The 20,106-nt window shown below is 36.2% G+C and overlaps 1 protein-coding gene across 10 annotated transcripts in view; it reads left to right on the forward strand.

The window, feature by feature from the left end:
- Positions 1-20,106, forward strand: part of G2E3 (G2/M-phase specific E3 ubiquitin protein ligase) — a 77,492-nt gene that overhangs the window by 40,792 nt on the left and 16,594 nt on the right. For 9 of the 10 annotated variants that reach the window (XM_070775420.1, XM_070775410.1, XM_070775414.1 and 6 more), the window contains 8 exons: positions 104-269; positions 4,725-4,831; positions 5,498-5,614; positions 9,410-9,534; positions 9,642-9,791; positions 9,862-9,991; positions 11,091-11,398; positions 13,300-13,481. In XM_070775420.1, the coding sequence (XP_070631521.1) occupies positions 104-269; positions 4,725-4,831; positions 5,498-5,614; positions 9,410-9,534; positions 9,642-9,791; positions 9,862-9,991; positions 11,091-11,398; positions 13,300-13,481 (1,285 nt within the window). The remainder of the gene's footprint in view (positions 1-103; positions 270-4,724; positions 4,832-5,497; positions 5,615-9,409; positions 9,535-9,641; positions 9,792-9,861; positions 9,992-11,090; positions 11,399-13,299; positions 13,482-20,106) is intronic. The other variant, XM_070775415.1, reaches the window with a different exon arrangement.

The following is a 20,106-nucleotide window of genomic DNA, read 5'->3' on the forward strand; positions in this document are numbered from 1 at the left end:
AGAGAGACAAATGAATTTTCTCTAACAGATATGAATTGTAATGCTAGCTTAGTTGTGCTTTATAATTTATTAGATGATGTTTTTAATTAATTTACATTTTTAGGTCATTTTGTTGGAAACATCGACCTGTTCAAATAATTACATCTAATAATTGTAGAGACTCCTTACTGTGCACCATTTGCTTGGAATTTATAGAGCCTATTCCAACTTACAGCGTGTTACGAAGTCCTTGTTGTAAGAATGCTTGGTTTCATAGAGACTGTTTGCAGGTAAGATAGTTTGTAAACATTTTCTGATATAAAGTCTGTTGCTTGCTGATTTGAATTAGAATAGACATGTGTTTTAGCTCGTACTAGTAACTTTTTAAAATGGCTTTATTGAATAAAATTTTACATGTAAAATTACTCTGTTGAAGTGTACAATTAATGTTTTGGTTAAATACTTTAGATACTACCTTTTAATGTATGTTTAAACTTAAAAAATTTTGTTTTTACCCAAGGATTTTGCTTGTATATCACAAATAATAATATAGTCTTTAATTCCCAAGTTTGTTTATATGCTTAAAGTTAGAAAAACCAAGATATGTGAAATAATAAATTGTAAGCTAGGATAATTTAATGTTAAGAGGTCTATTTTTTTTAGTTTAGTAAACATTTTGTCATGCACTTCTGAGGTGGCACAGTGGTAAAGAATCTGCCTGCCAGTGCAGGAGACACAAGAGAGGCAAGTTTGATCCCTGGGTTGGGAAGATTCCCTGTAGAAAGAAATGGCAATCTGCTCCAGTATTCTTGCCTGGAAAATTCCGTGTAGAGAGGTATCTGGCATGCTGCAGTACATGGTGTTGCAGAGTCAGATACGACTGAGCCTGTGCACAAGTGCGCGCGCACACACACACACACACAGAGAAACACATTATCATAACATTTGAAATTAAACTGATTACTGTCTAATGAATTGAAAATACATTATAGTTCTTTGAGAGCCACCTTGTATGTCAAACCTGATGACAAATTTTCAGGTAAATTGAATATCATAAAACTATTAAATAATCTACAGTTTCTTCAATTCAGAAGGTAGTTTAATAATCTGCAGTTTCTTCAATTCAGAAGGTAGTTTAAAATTTTAAAAAGATCCCAATTATTAATAACATCAAATATATGTAATATACATGTGTAAAGGTGTCAACTGATAGGCAATTATTGTTGATAATGCCAATGATCAAAGGATTCACTTTAATTTATACTGTTTTTAAAGTTTGGCTTTTATTATTATTTAGTAAAATGAACTGTTAAATTGATTACAAATTATCCACAGAAGTTTTTTTTTTTTTTAAGTTAGAAGATGTTGTAAATCCTCTTATATTTCAACAAAATCTTAATAGTACTAACAGTAGTCCAAGTAGTAAAGCTTTTGATTATTTTCTGTTTTTTTTTTTTTTTTTGTATGAGCCTTCAACTCTTCTTTTTAGTATTATTCAGTTAAAAGTGGCAGGATGCAGCCTGTTTTGTTGGGTAAATAGTAGAGATTCTATTAATTCTCATGAAATAGTGTTTGTAAAAGGATCCAGAGAGTGCAATTCTAAACATCATGAAGTACTATCTTTATCTATTGAAGAAGAAGTTCACATTATGTGAGAATCTCTAAAAAGTTATTATCTTAATTAAGGGGTTATATTTGAATGACTTGAAAGTAATTGCTGTCAAATGTATCATCTTGTTAACTTTGTATAGTAGTGTGTTATTTTTCAGGACAAATAAGATTTGCCTCATTTTGTGTTAGTAATGAAACAGAGGTTTTCCATTTTGACCTAGTATTCATAGGACTTTTTGTGAACTCTGAAAGTACTAAGTTTCTAAGTCTGTCATTAAAAACTAGAAATAGTACTACTAACAAAAATGTAGGTCTACTTTACGCAGGTGTAATATAATATCATGGCCACGTGGACACCTGTATGTGATATAAATATTAACAATCATTTATTACATGTTTAGAGCATACAAGGACAGAACTTGTTCTTGAGTCATGTTTCTTGAAGAAGCTTCAGTGGCTTTACCACTCTGGTACAACTGTTAACTGAAATAGTAAATGGAGTTTACCCAGTTTAGGTAGCAATAATCATACCTAAAGAAAAAGTTTTTTTTAATCTCTGAACTCCATTAATACAAAGAGTTGAAGGAGGAACATACCTATGCAGTAGGATGAGAATTATATGTGGTTAAGCAAATTTTAAGCAAATACCAGACACTTTACCTGCCTCCTGTGAAACCTGTATGCAGGTCAAGAAGCAACAGTTAAAACTGAACATAGAACAATGGACTGGTTCAAAATTGGCAGAGGAGTACATGAAGGCTGTATATTGGCACCCTGCTTCTTTAACACATATGCAGAATATATCATCCAAAATGCTGGGCAAAATGCTGAAGCGCAAGCTGGAATCAAGATTGCTGGGATAAATATCAACAACCTCAGATATGCAGATGACACCACCCTTAGGGCAGAAAGCAAAGAGGAATTAGAGAGCCTCTTGATAAAAGTGAAAGAGGAGAGTAAAAAGGCTGGCTTAAAACTTGTCATTCCAAAAACTAAGATCATGGATCCAATCCAACTGGATTGGATCCAGTTACTTCATGGCAAACAGATGGGGAAACAATGGAAAGAGAGAGATTTTATTTTCTTGAGCTCCAAAATCACTGCAGATGGTGACTGCAGCCATGAAATTAGAAGATACTTGCTCCTTGGATGAAAAACCATGACAAACCTAGACAGCATATTAAAAAGCAGAGACATTACTTTGCCTACAAAGGTCCATATTGTCAAAGCTATGGTTTTTCCAGTAGTCATGTATGGATGTGAGAGCTGGACAATAAAAAAGGCTGAGCACCGAACTGTGGTGTTGGAGAAGACTCTTGAGAGTGCCTTGTACTGCCAGGAGATTAAACCAGTCAATCCTAAAGGAGATCAACCCTGAATATTCATTGGAAGGACTGATGCTGAAGCTGAAACTCCACTACTTTGGCCACCTGATGCAAAGAGCCATCTTACTGGAAAAGACCTTGATGCTGGGAAAAACTGAAGGCAGGAGGAGAGGGGGATGACAGAGGATGAGATGGTTGGATGGCATTACTGACTCAATGGACATGATTTAGAGCAAATTCCAAGAGATGGTAAAGGACAAGAAAGCCTGGTGTGCTGCAGTCCATGGGGTTGCAAAGAGTCAGACATGGCTGAGTGAACAACAAAAGCAAATTTTATTTGTGACTTCTACAAATGCTGTTATATTAGGATTTTGTGAGGAGAGACTATAGATTAGTATCGAATAAATTGATAGAGCTTTTCCATTCTGTATATGGAAAGAATTGTCACTATTCTTGTTCATTTTGGATTTCTCCATCATTGCTGTGGTCTTGGTATCTTTTATGTCTGCTATTTTTCTTTCTGTTTCCACTGATCAAAGATCCTTTAGGTTCAGCAGAAATTTCATTAATTTGTTATTTTCCTCTCATATGTTGTGTGTGTGTGCTACATTGTAGTTGTTTGAACCTGGATTCTTCTTTGTTCACTTCTTCCTTCACCATCCACAAATTATTCCCCAAGTCTTTTAGGTCTGCTTAATATTTTTTGTGTATCCTTTTTTGCTACCTTGTATCTTAAGCCCTTTGTGATTTCACTTCAGACAGTTTTTTTTTTTTTTTTATTAACTAGGCTTTTGCTGGAGCCTGCTGGCTCCTGCATGCCTTATTCCCTATCAGTTCTTCATGCTACTGACTTTGACTTATCTTTATGTTTTTATTACTTAGTTCAGTATGGTCAGCATGTAATCTTTAAGGATATTGTGATTAAGTTCCCCAATCACACGTACTCTTTTTGCCCCTGAGAGTTAATATGTGCTATCCCCTTTCCTTGATTATCTTTTATCCTATTTTCATGGCAGATCCCTATTTTTTCCAAACACAACTTTGACCTTACCATTGCTGTGACATTTTTGCCAGGCTCTTACATAAACTTCAGTACTTCTTCCTTTCTCTTACTGTATGTACTTTTCTAAAAGTACTTTTATACTGTATGCCTACTCACAAGAATTCCTTGAAACAGAATCTAAGTCATTTTATGTTTGTTTTTGGTACTGGCATAGTGTTTGGTACCTAGATAGTGGGGATTAAATATTTATTAAATAAATGTATACTTCTAGTTTTTTAAATTGAGAATTGGCTACTCTTTCTCTTGAATATCTTCTGCCTGCTGCTTCTGTATTTGTATTTGTTGATGCAGTGAGAATGGGTTTTATGCTCTTCCCTCTTGGAAAGAAAACTAAAAGAGATTGAGGTAAAAACAGAACCAAGGATGCTTTATATGTATCATTTATATTTAAACATCCTTCCTAGATTAAGTAACCAAAGATTTTTACTGTTTTATTCACAGAGAGTGATGGACAACACAATTTTTGGGAACAGAAATGACATTAGATACAAAAGGTTGAGAAACACATGGGTGAGAGATGTAAAGAACAGTCAATTCATTGGCTTAATATTTTTTTCCCATTGGGAGAAATATCTCCAAATTTTAGCAGTGGGATAACTTAGTTTAACAAAGTTTATGAACCACTAACATAAATAAAAATTCATAATATATTATGTTAAAAGTAGCACATGTTCTGTTAGCTGTATAATTCATAACCTGATAATCTGTTAAATTGTTAACCATGTATTTTCTGTTTTCCACTATAGGTGCAAGCAATAAATGCAGGAGTGTTTTTCTTTAGGTGCACTTTATGCAATAATAGTGATATATTTCAGAAAGAGATGTTGAGAATGGGAATTCATATTCCTGAAAAGTGAGTTACATTTAGCCTTTTGATGAAAAGATGTTTTAAATGTAGAATTTAAAAAAAATGGAAATAGTCATTTATATTGATTAAGTACTCATAGATAAGTAGACATTTCAAAAAGGGAAATCTAAAGCCTGTCCCACCACCACTTCCTCCTCCTCCTCAGATTGCCAGTTCTTTTGACCAGGCACTGTGACTTAACTGTCTCAGTAGTTGTTAATAGTCTCTTAATAATTGTACACCTCACTTGTGTACCGTATTCATGGACTTATACACAAGTATAATAGGCTTCAGAATGGTATGTATAAATTATATGAGAATCAAGATGTGGTTTAAAGTATATGAGAAGAATTTTGTTAATATTTAAAGGTGAGAAATCCAGAAATAGTGCTATTAAACTTGAAATTTTAAAAATTGGAAGTGAAATATTAAGAGAAATAAAAGTTTCAGAAAATTTCTACTTAATTTTTCATTTAATATTTGAAATTCATTGAGACTAATGAACTATAGGATAAGATAACATTAATGGATTTACATTTTGAATTGAATGATTCTAAAAAAGAACAAATTTTATTCTTGTTCCTAAGTTTTTAACGAGTTTATTTTTAGATTGATATCCTTTTATGTAACATTTAAAGCCAAAGTCCATTTTATATATTGCTTCATTTACAGAGATGCATCTTGGGAATTAGAGGAAAATGCTTATCAAGAGCTTCTGCAGCACTATGAGCATTGTGACGTCCGAAGATGTCGTTGCAAAGAAGGGCGAGACTATAATGTGCCTGATAGGTAAATGGGAAAGTTCACTTGTACTCATTGTCCGTTTTTAAACGTTCAGGTTGAGAAAGTAGGTTTCCTAGTTAGTGAAGCATTTTGCTCTTAGGGGGTTTGAAGTTTTAATCTGAGATGAGGTATGTTTATTAAATATTTATTTGCATATGTTTACAGAGAAATTATTGCAGCTGGCATAATTGTAACTTTTATGGTATGTTTTCATGAGGCTCTGTTTTCTAGAGCTCTGCTGTGGTAGCCACTAGCCACAGTTGACCAGTGACCCCTTGAAATGTGGCTGTTCCAAATTGAGAGGTACTGTAAGTGTAAAATACACAGTGAACACTTAACATGTATCTTAGTTTGCTAGGACTGCCATAACAAAATACCGCAAACTGGGTGACTTAAACAACAGAAATATGTCTTCTCACAATCCTGGAGGCTCGAAGTCCAAGGTACAGGTACTGGCAGGTTTGATTTCTGTTGAAGCCTCTGTCCTTAGCTTGCACGTGGCTTCCTCCTAGTTGTGTCCCCCTCTGTGTCTTAACCTTTTCTTCTTATTAGGACACCAGTCATTGTATTCGAACCCCACCCATATGACCTCATTTTATGTGCCAGATCTTAGCTGTGTAATCTTCTATAGTTAGTTGTGGCATGCGAACTCTTAGTTGTATGTAGCATGTGGTATTCAGTTCCCTGACCAGGGCCAACCAGGGCCCCCTGCATTGGGAGCGCAGCAGAGTCTTAGCCACTGGAGCAGCAGGGAAGTCTCCATAATTTTCTATTTGATAGTCCTATCTCCAAGTATAGTCACATTGTGAAGTACTGGGTGTTAGGTCTTCAAAATATGAATTCTGGGAGTAATGTAATTCTGCTTTTTTAAGAAAAAAAAAAAAAAAAGACCTTAAAATATCTTGTCAATAATTTTTTAAGTTGACTACATCAGACAAAATGATTATATTTCAGAAATATTCAAATCAATTCACTTGTTTCTTTTACCTTTTTAAATCTGATTACTGGGAAAGTTTAACATATATATGATTTACATTATATTTCTGTTGTATGACACTGTTCTAGAAGTTAAGAAACTAGATTAATCTATCAGTATTTGTTTTAGATCACTGTAAAAAAAAAAGAAGGCTTGGTATTTGTAATTTATTGATTATTGTTTTGTAGTATCAGTGGACATTGGCTGTAATCTTGACAATCATTTTGTGCCTTCCGTGTACATACTGAGTTGTTGTTGTTCAGTAGCTAAGTCATGTCCGACCTTTGTCACCCCATGGACTGTAGCCCACCAGGTTCCTCTGTCTGGGATTTCCCAGGCAAGAATATTGGAGTAGGTTGCCATTTCCTTCTCCAGGGGATCTTCCTGACTGAGGGATCAAACCCGTGTCTCTTGCATTGGCAGGTGGATTCTTTACCTCTGAGCCACCAGGGAAACCCACACACTGTGTATAGGGTATTGGAAATCAAGAGTATTTTTATTTTTTATGAAAAAGTAACAAATTAATTTTGTTGACATTTATAAAGGAAATTTTGATACATTTTAACATGACAAACTGAAACTGTAGGTGCAGAGCACAATATTAGGAGCCTTATTTCTTATGGAAAGTGATTTTGCTAGGTGAGTTGCTACTTACTTTGCTGAAGTCTTAGCAGCTTTGGCAGGTTTCTCCTAAGAAGCTACTACTGATTCCCCATTCTGGGCTCAATTTTCGCTTCATTGTGCTTGTTACAATATAGTTGATGATATCATTTAAATCTGTCTTTGCCACTAGACTGAAGATTCACTAAGGGTTGAGATCTCATTGAAGATGTCGAGTAATGTGTATTGTTGACTAAGTTACTTGATCTGGTGACCCTGATTATTCATTTGTAAGCACTAATAATATCCCACTCAAGAGTTGTGCTGAGGCAGAGATGAGACTGTTTGTAAATGTGCTTTGTAGACAGTAACATGCTTTAGAGTTCTAAGAAGCAGTATGTTCATTAATATTGACATTTTCTAAATCCATTGTAGGTTATTTTGATTATAATTAAATTTATTTATTTTTCTTGTATACCATTGGTCACCTAATCCTTAGCTACCAAAGTCAATTTTCTTTCTGGCAGCTACTTTGCTTTTTCTCCTAGGACACAGATTCTTGCTGTCTGAATGCTTCCTTTACAACCTCACTCTCATTCTAGTGATCGGAAGGTAATTTTGCTGAAAGCCAGCATGGTGTAGTGGTTAGGAGCATGGTCTGAAGCCAGGTAAACTGGATTGGAAGCCTCACTCTGAGACTAGCAGTGTCTGTTTGTTTGGGCATGTAATTTACATCTCTGCTTTGGTTTCTTCTTCTTTAAAAGGTGGTAACTTTTTTCCAGCCTTCTAAAATTGTGAGGATTAAACTTTACATGTAAAGGATGAGAACTGGGCCTGGTGTATAAGCACTTATGTTAGCTGTCATCTTTCTTTCTCTTCATCCTTTGTTGGCAGGACTATCTGGGGAAGAGGGGAGACATAGAGATGACACAACCCTATACAGCCATTTCCAGAGATTTGTCCACACGCTAAAAGTCAGACATGACTGAGCGACTTCACTTTCACTTTTCACTTTGATGCATTGGAGAAGGAAACAGCAACCCACTCCAGTGTTCTTGCCTGGAGAATCCCAGGGACGGGGGAGCCTGGTGGGCTGCCGTCTATGGGGTCGCACAGAGTCGGACACGACTGAAGTGACTTAGCAGCAGCAGCAGCAGAGGAAAAGTTCTGCAGCTACCTTTCTGATCACCCATGTGTCCACACATTCAGGGAGTACATCCATCCCCATATAGACAGATGTACTCATAACCAAACAGAGAGGAGTCTGCACAGCATAACCCACAGCCATATAGAATATGTGGATGCAGACTGGCACACGTCACAATGCAGTGGGGAAAACACTGGGAGTGGGGGCTGGCAGGGAACAAATAGAGAATATGAATGTAGGTCAGGTACTAAGTCTGAATCTTAGTGAGCTACAAAGTATCTGAGGTATCTGAGCAAGCTTATTATAGGAAATAATTCCTTACCTTGAATAGGAAAGATAGTATTTTAGGTAAGACAGTGTATTTACTGAATGCTTCTTCCTTATCAGACACATTGACATAGCAGTCTCCCTATATAGCATAATCATCTCCAAGTATAAAAGAAAATTTTTTTCTTCTCAGTCATATTCTTTACAGTGCTTATATTCTTGGATATATGTGCATGTTCACATTGTTATTTAGCTTACCTATTTTTAGATAGAGAATATTGGACTTTCTTGGTGGTCCAATAGTTCAGAATCCGCTTTGCAATGCAGGGGACACTGGTTCTATCCCTGGTCCAGGAAGATCCCACATGCCTTAGGGACAACTAAGCCTGTGTGCCACAACTACTAAGCTCATGTGTAGCAACTACTGAAGCCCGTGAGCCCTAGAGCCCATGCTCTGCAACAAGAGAAGCCTCCTGAATGATTAGCCCATGCACCACAACTGAAGAGTAGCCCCCACTCTTCACAACTAGAGAAAACCTGTGCACAGCAATGAAAACCCAATGCAGCCAATAATAAATAAACAAAAATAAATATTTTTAAAAAGAGACTATTCAAAGAGGGAGATTACAAATGTAATAAATGAAATAGGAAAAAAAGCGCTAGGAAAAAGTAATACAGTATCAAATCAGATAATTTTCCTTTCTTTGGTTGTGTGTGTGAGATGGACAGTGAGGCATGTGGTGGCGCTGGTTGTTGAAATTAGACAAAGTTAATACTAAATGTAAATATCTGCTTCTCTTTATGTCCTCAGCAAATGGGAAATAAAGCGCTGTCAGTGTTGTGGTTCTAGCGGAACACATTTAGCCTGTTCCTCACTACAGTCATGGGAACAAAATTGGGAATGTTGCGAATGTAGAAGTATTCTCTACAGTGCAGGTAATATTTTGTAATTTTGAACGAAGATGTCTTCATTTAAATGAATATTAAAAAATTTCCACCTGTATTCCTGTTACGCTGCATGCATGTTTACTGTGTCGCTTCAGTCGCGTCCAACTCTGTGCAACCCTATGGACTTCAGGCTCCTGCCAGGCTCCTCTGTCCATGGGATTCTCCAGGCCAAGAATGCTGGAGTAGGTTGCCGTGCCCTCCGCCAGGGTCGAACGTGCGTCTCTTACGTCTACCTGCATTGGCAGGTGTGTTCTTTACCACTAGCATCACCTAGGAAGCCGTCTGTTATGCTAACATTGGGTTTTAACTCTGTAGGTGAATTCCAGAAAGCCAAAAAACATGCATTACCCAACACTAATGTGGGAATAAATGATTGTTTGTTGGAGGAGTCTTCACCTAAATTACCCAGACAGTCACCTGGAGACCAGTGTAAAGATCTGCTGAGGTATGTATTTGGAATTGGAAAAAAAGTAAAACTTTATTTTGAGAAAATTTTAACCGGGTATGGCTCTGTATACATTTAGAGTTTTAGCTGATATTACTGTAGTTTGAAAGAGTGCTTTTCAAACTATAGTCCCCAACTTGATGTAGAAAGATGATCCATGGACATTGGCTCTAACAGGATTATTTTGAGTTCATTAATTCCAATTACAGATGGAGAAACTGAGGCAGGGAACAATTGAGGTAGTCCGTATAATTGTCTGCAAGTCTTGTTAAGACTCATTGCTCGGCCTCATGCTCAGAGGTTCCAATTCTGTTTATCTGCTGTGGGACCCAAGAATTTGCATTTCTAACAAGTTTCCAGATGCTGTACTTGTCTGGGACCACATTGTGAGAATTAATAGTATAGACTAAAAAGTACTATTTAGAGGGTTTACGAATGCTAATTAAAATATGTAATCTCTTAAAATTATAGGTCTATTAGGTAGTAAGCAGAGATTACTGTGCTCTACTTTTAAAGGAGCTAGTGAACATGAAGTAAGGTGCAGTTAAGCAAGTATGACCAGGGAAGTAAGAGTTTGAACTCTTGGCTCTTATACCTGAATGTGCTGAATTGATCAAATTTGGGATAATCATCTGTCATCATTCTTATAAATCATTTATAACATTATATGCTTTTAATTTGGTAGAAGATTGGGTAGAGGGAATCAAGAGTTTAGAACTAAGGTTATTGGTTTTTGGTTCCTATAGCAACCATTGCCTGCTTTTGGGTGGGAATTGGGGAGTTTGAAAAGACCCTGATGCTGGGAAAGATTGAGGGCAGGAGGAGAAGGGGACGACAGAGAATGAGATAGTTGGATGGCATCACCGACTCAATGGACATGGGTTTGGGTGGACTCTGGGAGTTGGTGATGGACAGGGAGGCCTGGCGTGCTGCGATTCATGGGTCAAAAAGAGTCTGACATGACTGAGCGACTGAACTGAACTGGGGAAGAACTTCCTTTTAATCTTTTCTCTATTATTTTTTTATTGGCTGTATAAGTACTGTGTCATGTAAAGTACTTTAGAGTACTTACCTCTATATCTAAATTCATGTTTTATAGGCAAGGCAGCAAATTTAGAAGAGATATCTCGACTCTAATTATAGAGTTAGGATTCCAAGTTAAGAAAAGGCCTAAAAAAGTATTTATCAACAAAGCCAATTTCTGGAATAGTGCCTTAGATGGATTCAGAAATCAAAACTTTAATCCTTCATATACAATTGAAATAGTGTATGTTAATGAAAATGATCATTTTGGAAGAGAGCAGCCTGGATCAAAGCAAGAATTCCTAAGTCTCTTAATGCAGCAACTTGAGAACTCATCATTGTTTGAAGGGTCCTTGTCAAAGAACTTGTCTTTAAATTCTCAAGGTAATTATTTTCTTTATTATTGTATATACTGAATATGGCATGTGTTAAGAAAGATAGCAGGTTAAAATTGATACTCAGTACCTGTAGTCAAAATGTATAATCACTGTTAATAAAATAATGATAAATCACAGAGAAGGGGAAAAGTGATACTTCTAAAGATAATTTTTATAGTGAACATTTTTTATTTAAGAATATCCTATAGCAGTGTCCTCCAGTGATTCCATAATTAAATGTAATTTCTTTAAAATATACTTTATATTAATTTAAATTGATTTGAATAGAATGACCAAATGCGATGAATAATTTTTTGAGCTCTTTTTGTTTATATATTTGAAATTTGCAGTTCGCATGTTTCTTCACAACCTAGAATTTGTATAACATAATTTGGGGGTCGACATATAACAGATTTTTAACATACTTTTGCTTTCAAGAATTTTTTTTTTCAGAGTTACGTATATGATACTTTTCTATCTTTACTTCTGGTGGAGAAATAATGTAATTAAAACAGGCATCTTGAAACACTGGTTAATTCTAGTGTTCTCTTTTTAGGAACTTTTATAACCCCTTTTGCTGTAATAGGAATTGGAGAGAGAGTGAGAAGACATTTCATTCAGTTGACTTCCTTCTATATTTTCTTTAGAATTTCCTCACCATTGCCTGAAATAATTGAGAAACTACCAAGGATCATTAGTACTATGAACAGTACACACAGTTTAATTCTACACTCCCTTTATTTAAAAAAAAAAAAAAAAACGTTCAAGTAATCAGTGTGTTAACGCTAAGGCAGTTTTGTTATAGTGGAGAGAGTACATGGAATTGAAGTCACAAAATCTGAATTTAGTTTGTACACATCTACTTCATAGCTTCATATTCTTAGATTAATTGCTTAGCCTTTCTGTATCTCAGTTGCTTCACCTGTAATATGTGACTACTAATATGTAGTATATAAGATTATTGTTAAGGGAATTTTATTACCATTTCAGGTATTGTTGATGTTACTTATTAATAAATTACTTTGAACAAGTAGTTGAACAATTAATAAAAAACTTTTTAGAAAAAAATAAAGGAAAATTTACATGATATCTTTTTGACTTATGAAAGTAGCTAAAACATTTTAAATGAGACATTAAAAAATATTGAGAGCTATGATGATACCTGACAGTTAAGGTAGCATATACTATTGAGTTGGACACGACTGAGCGACTGAACTGAACTGAATACTGTTGAGAGTAAATTTGTACTATTTTGTATATCAGCAACCTTAAAATTGCTTATATCCTTTGAACCACTAATATCATAGGTAGGAATCTCTCCTGATAATCAGAGATATATAAATAAGAATGTGTAACACATGTTGACTATAACATTGTGTCTCATGTAGTTGAAAAGGTCCTCAACTGGGGTAACAAGTAATAAATACATGGTTTACATTGTAGCACATCAGTAAATCATTTTTAATGCATTTGTTAACTATAGATGTGAATAATTTCAAATAATATTTTAAAAATTTGCAGTACAGTAAAGTGGAAAAACAGAAGTCAAATTATTTATGTATATATTTATATATACATGAGACATAAATATACCACAGTGTGTGCACTGTTTATTACAGAGTGGTAGGATTATAAGTGATTTTATAAAAAGATTTTTCTGTATTTACATCCTTTTCTACAACAGGGTGTTACTTTGTATTCAGAAAAAAAATTTATAGAATTGAAAATTGTATATTTTAGTTGAAATCTATATAGTATACATTATTATAGTGTCTGAATTAGGTTATTTTATGTTTGTCTAATGCTTAGATTTTTAAAATTTCTGATTTATTATGTATTACTTATATATGATGGTTATCATTTATTAATAAAAGAAGTGTATTTGATATCTTTTATCTGTATTTACAGCTCTGAAAGAGAACCTTTACTATGAAGCTGGCAAAATGGTTGCCATTTCTTTGGTTCATGGTGGTCCTTCACCTGGTTTCTTTTCTCAGACCTTATTTAACTGCCTTGCTTATGGACCAGAAAATACCCAACCAATTGTAGACGATGTTTCAGACTTTGATGTGGCACAGATTATGATCAGGGTAAGAAATGTACCTGTTTGTTCAAATATAGACTGTGTTCTAGTTATATGATAGTTGCTTCATCATATCTGACTCTTTGTGACCCATGGACTGTAGCCCTCCAGGTTCCTCTGTCCCTGGAACTCTCCAGGCAAGAATACTGGAGTGAATAGCCATTCCCTTCTCCATGCGATCTTCCTGACCCAGGGATCGAACCCAGGTGTCCTGCATTGTAGGCAGATTCTTTACAGTCTGAGCCACCAGGGAAGCCCATGTTCTAGATATATTTGAATATAAATGCTGGATCTGCAATAGAATAATAAATATTCTTTGTGGAGTGGTTAAGGGGTGTAGATATTTTTGTTTACCAGCAAAGTTAACAATCACTTAACAGATAGATATAAAGAACAAATAGCTAGAGATCAAAGTGCCATGCTTAATGTTGATAAAACCAGTTGGATAATGTGGCTTAGATCTGTGGTCAGAACGGCTTGTTAACACTACTCAGAACTAGATGGATTTATCTGCTCTGCCAGAGATGACGTAAGTCAGGTTCCTTATTGCACGGTAAAGAGCAGGTGAAAGTGCTCCTTCTTGTAGGCAGGTGGATCTGAAGAGAGGATGGTTACCAGCAGAAAACTTATCTTTTCCTCCTCAGCAGGGAGATATGAGTGATAGGTGGAGTGAAAGACCAGGCTGACTTTCTTCTCTGTGAAAATAGTTGGGGAGACTCTATGTTCCTTCCTAAAAAGTGTTGCCATTTATTAAGCCCTGTACTGCACGTGTTACCTGTACAAACTCAGTTTACTTACTGTAATACCCTGTGAGATAAGCATCTTTGCCCATGTGTTATTGGTTTAGAAACTGAGACAATGAAATCCATTCAACTTTTCTTCCCTTAACCTGTCCCCTACTAAAAATAGGCAGGGATCTAAATCTCCACATACAAAGGCCTTTCTTTCCTAATTCCGTATCTCCTCTGATATCTGCAATCACCATTGTATTTGAATTCCTTTCTGCTGTTTTCTCTAATATTCTGTTCCCTGGTACTTTTAACTACTATTGTCTTTTTAAATACTTCTTCCTACCCCTGAAACTTAGGTAATTTTAGGTAGTGTTGTCTTAACAGTCCTCCTTCTATATAATGAGAAGAAAGCATCTTCTCATTCATAACTTTTCCGATGATTTCCAGTCCTGTGTTTTTGAGCCCCCAGATTTTTAGATCCAGATAAGATCTGGCTCTTCCTACCAAATTGAGCCCAACATGTTTAAGACAGAACTTTTCCCCAGAATTTGGGTTTTTTGCCTGATTCTCGTGTTCTTTTCAAGAGATTTTTTATTTCCAAGTTATTCTGGAGACAGGGTTGTTATCACTCTTCCATACTCTGTTCATCAGTTTGTGTCAAGGCATCTGTCTCTTAAGAGTGACCTTTCCTTCTTATTTCTAGTATGCTTAGTATATGAAATTTATATCTATGTTTAAACAGTTAAGATATTATTCTAATCTTCTTACTCAGGATGATTCTTTTACAAGTACAGGTTTGACCACATTGCTTTCTTCCTCAAGAATCCTAATGGATTCTCATTGCCTACTGAATGGAGTTTAAACTCTTCATTAGGGCCCTTAAGACTTCTAGTTCTCCTCATGGCTTTATTTACTCTGGTTCTTTGCCAGTGTTTCTTCATTGATTTCAGTCAACAAATGCTGTGTATTCCATACTTGTTTTAACACTGAGGATAAAGTAGTGAACTAAACAAACCCCCTGCCTCCTTAGAATTTACCTATGAGAAGAAAGACAAAATAATCAAATATGTAATAAACTGTCATGGAGTAAAATATATCATAATATAGAACAGAATAAGAAGAAGGATATCTCTTCCAAGATAATGCTTGGGGTATATAATAAGATTAGGCTAGGCTTTTGTAACAAAGAGACCCAAAAGACAAAAGCTCAAAAAAAGGCAGATATTTAATTTTTTTCTAAAATCTAGATTTTAAGTAGGAGTTGGTAAATTATAGCTGTAGGCCAAGTGTTGCCTGCTGCCTTTTTAAAGTTTTATAGGAACACAACCACACCCATTTATTATGTGTCTGTGACTGATTTTACACTGCAGTGGTGGGGTTGAATAGTTTGGGACAAGCACCATAGGCCCACAAAGCATAAAATGCTCTCTGGCCTGTACAAAAATGGCTCCTGTTTTAAAGGTACAATTGTGATACACTAGGTCACCCAGAGAATTGAATTCCTTCCTCTCGTTGTATTGGGTACAATAAAGGACAGAAACGGAATAGACCTAACAAAACATAGAAGAGGTGAAGAGTACATAGGAGACCTATACAAAAAAGATCTTAATGACCCAGATAACCATGATGGTGTGGTCACTCACCTAGAGCCAGACATCCTGGAGTACAGAGTCAAGTGGACCTTAGGAAAGATCACTCTGAACAAAGCTAGTGGATGTGATGGAATTCCACTTGAGCTATTTCAAATTCTAAAAGGTGATGCTTTGAAAGTGCTGCATTCAATATGCCAGCAAATATGGAAAACTCAACAGTGGCCACAGGACTGGGAAAGGTCAGTTTTCATTCCAATCCTAGAGAAAGGCAATGCCAAAGAATGTTCAAACTCTGAACAATTGCACTCATTTCACATGCTAGCAAAGTAATGCTCAAAATTCCCAAGATAGGCTTCAACAGTTCATGAACGAAGAACTTCCAGATGTTCAAGCTGGATTTAGAAAAGGCAGAGGAACGAGACATCCAATTGCCAATATCCATTGGATCATCGAAAAGGCAAGAGAATTCCAGAAAAATATCTATTTCTGATTTATTGACTATGCTAAAGCTTTTGACTATTTGGATCACAACAAACTGGAAAATTCTTAAAGCAATGGGAAAACCAGACCACCTTACTTGCCTCCTGAGAAATCTGTATGCAGGTCAAGAAGCAATAGTTAACACCAGATATAGAACAACAGCCTTGTTCCAAATTGGGAAAGGAGTATGTCAAGGCTGTATATTGTCATCCTACTTATTTAACTTATGTGCAGAGTACATCATGCAAAATGCTGGCTGGATGAAGCACAAGCTGGAATCAAGATTGCTGGGGGAATATCAATAACCTCAGATATGCAGATGACACCACCTTTGTGGCAGAAAGTGAAGAAGAACTAAAGAGCCTATTGAAGGTGAAAGAGGAGAGTCAAAAAGCTGGCTTAAAACTCAGCATTGTAAAAACAAAAATCATGGCATCCTGTCCCATCATTTTGTAGCAAATAGATGGGAAAACAGTGGATACAGTGACAGCCTTTATGTTTCTTGGGCTCCAAAATCACTGCAGATGGTGATTGCAGCTATGAAATTAAAAGACGTTTGCTCCTTGGAAGAAAAGCTATGACCAGCATATGCTAGACAGTATATTAAAAAGCAAGGACGTTACTTTGCCAACAAAAGTCTGTCTAGTCAAAGCCATGGATTTTCCAATAGTCATGTATAGATGTGAGAGTTGTGCCATAAAGAAGGCTGAGTGCCAAAGAATTGATGCTTTTGAACTGTGGTGTTGGAGAAGACTCTTAAGAGTCCCTTGAACTACACCAAGATCAAACCAATCAATCTTAAAGGAAGTCAACCCTGAATATTCATTGGAAGGACTGATGCTGAAGCTGAAGCTCCAGTATTTTGACCACCTAATGCAAAGAGCTAACTCATTAGAAAAGACCTGATGCTGGCAAAGATTGAAGCCAGGAGAAGGGGACGACAGAGAATGAGATAGTTGGATGGCATCACCGACTCAATGGACATGAGTTTGAGCAAGGTTCAGGAGATGGTGAAAGACAGGGAAGTCTGGCTGTGACATGGAGTCACAAAGAGTCTGACACAACTGAGCACCTGAACAACTCTCATTGTATAATCATTTAGGATATTGTCTTCATAGCTGAAATATGCTCTTAGGGGAGAAGGTGAAAGTAGAGTTCAGGGAAATTTAACACATTTTCACTCATGTTCTATTGGACAGCTCTTAGTCACATAAGGCCACATCTGGCTGTAAGGAAAGTTTTGTCATATGCCCAGCTAAAACTCAGGGTGGTGGGTTAGGAGGATGAGATAACACATACCCAACTAGTAGAGTGTGAAAGTTGCTTAGTCTTGTCTGACTGTTTGCGACCCTATGGACTGTACAGTCCATGGAATTCTCCAGGCCAGAATACTGGAGTGCGTAGCCTTTCCCTTCTCCAGGGGATCTTCCCAACCCGGGATCGAACCCAGGTCTCCCACATTGCAGGTGCATTCTTTCCCAGCTAAGCCACAAGGGAAGCCCATTACAGCATGAAGATAGTTTGAAAAGGGTACTTGGGAAAAGCTTCTGAGATCACAGTAGAGATCTGAAATAAATGAGGGAATACCTGGGAGAAGAGTTTTTTGGGAAAAAAATACCAAGGAGATTTTCCATTCATCTTTCTCCCTCTGTAACTTTGTTCAAGAGCTAACTATATGAAAGTGTCTGGCTCATAAATGGTCAAGTATTTCTTTCTTTATACTGTTGCCTCAAATACTCTTTTGAATCTATTCATTTTTATTCAAATGAAATATTTGAAATATATAAAAGTATATTCAAACTATACTTTCTCGTTCATGAAATCTCTGCAGATCATCTTTCTTGCCTCTCTAGTCTATGTACCTGTTCTATGTCAATTACTACCTTTATGTAAATAGCTTCCTATATTAAAGTGGAATTTCAACTCAAGGAACTCGAACTGGGGCTCTTTAATAACCTAGAGGGGTGGGGATGGGCTGGAGGTGGGATGAAGAAGATTCAAGAGGGAGGGCACATATATACACCCATGGTTAATTCATGTTGATGCATGACAGAAATCAAACCAATATTGTAAACCAATCATCAACCAATTATAAATAAATATATATTTTTTGAATGTGGAATTACAGACTAGCTTTCTTGAGGCAGATATATACTGTATTAAAGTGGATTATCAGCTATATATGACAAACCCACAGCAAACATTATCCTCAATGGTGAAAAATTGAAAGCATTTCCTCTAAAGTCAGGAACAAGACAAGGGTGCCCACTTTCACCATTACTATTCAACATAGTTTTGGAAGTTTTGGCCACAGCAGTCAGAGCAGAAAAAGATATAAAAGGAATCCAAATTGGAAAAGAAGAAGTAAAACTCTCACTATTTGCAGATGACATGATCCTCTACATAGAAAACCCTAAAGACTCCACCAGAAAATTACTAGAACTAATCAGTGACTATAGTAAAGTTGCAGGATATAAAATCAACACACAGAAATCCCTTGCATTCCTATACACTAATAATGAGAAAACAGAGAGAGAAATTAAGGAAACAATTCCATTCACCATTGCAACGGAAAGAATAAAATACTTAGGAATATATCTACCTAAAGAAACTAAAAACCTATATATAGAAAACTATAAAACACTGGTGAAAGAAATCAAAGAGGACACTAATAGATGGAGAAATATACCATGTTCATGGATTGGAAGAATCAATATAGTGAAAATGAGTATACTACCCAAAGCAATCTATAGATTCAATGCAATCCCTATCAAGCTACCAACAGTATTCTTCACAGAGCTAGAACAAATAATTTCACAGTTTATATGGAAATACAAAAAACCTCGAATAGCCAAAGCTATCTTGAGAAAGAAGAATGGAACTGGAGGAATCAACCTACCTGACTTCAGGCTCTACTACAAAGCCACAGTTATCAAGACAGTATGGTACTGGCACAAAGACAGAAATATAGATCAATGGAACAAAATAGAAAGCCCAGAGATAAATCCACGCACATATGGACACCTTATCTTTGACAAAGGAGGCAAGAATATCCAATGGATTAAAGACAATCTCTTTAACAAGTGGTGCTGGGAAATCTGGTCAACCACTTGTAAAAGAATGAAACTAGACCACTTTCTAACACCATACACAAAAATAAACTCAAAATGGATTAAAGATCTAAACGTAAGACCAGAAACTATAAAACTCCTAGAGGAGAACATAGGCAAAACACTCTCTGACATACATCACAGCAGGATCCTCTATGACCCACCTCCCAGAATATTGGAAATAAAAATAAACAAATGGGACCTAATTAACCTTAAAAGCTTCTGCACATCAAAGGAAACTATTAGCAAGGTGAAAAGACAGCCTTCAGAATGGGAGAAAATAATAGCAAATGAAGCAACTGACAAACAACTAATCTCAAAAATATACAAGCAACTCCTATAGCTCAACTCCGGAAAAATAAATGACCCAATCAAAAAATGGGCCAAAGAACTAAATAGACATTTCTCCAAAGAAGACATACAGATGGCTAACAAACACATGAAAAGATGCTCAACATCACTCATTATCAGAGAAATGCAAATCAAAACCACTATAAGGTACCATTTCACACCAGTCAGAATGGCTGCGATCCAAAAGTCTACAAGTAATAAATGCTGGAGAGGGTGTGGAGAAAAGGGAACCCTGTTACACTGTTGGTGGGAATGCAAACTAGTACAGCCACTATGGAGAACAGTGTGGAGATTCCTTAAAAAACTGGAAATAGAACTGCCTTATGATCCAGCAATCCCACTGCTGGGCATACATACTGAGGAAACCA

Source organism: Bos indicus, chromosome 21 (genome assembly GCF_029378745.1).
Source record: "Bos indicus isolate NIAB-ARS_2022 breed Sahiwal x Tharparkar chromosome 21, NIAB-ARS_B.indTharparkar_mat_pri_1.0, whole genome shotgun sequence".
Taxonomy (NCBI): Eukaryota; Metazoa; Chordata; class Mammalia; order Artiodactyla; family Bovidae; genus Bos; species Bos indicus.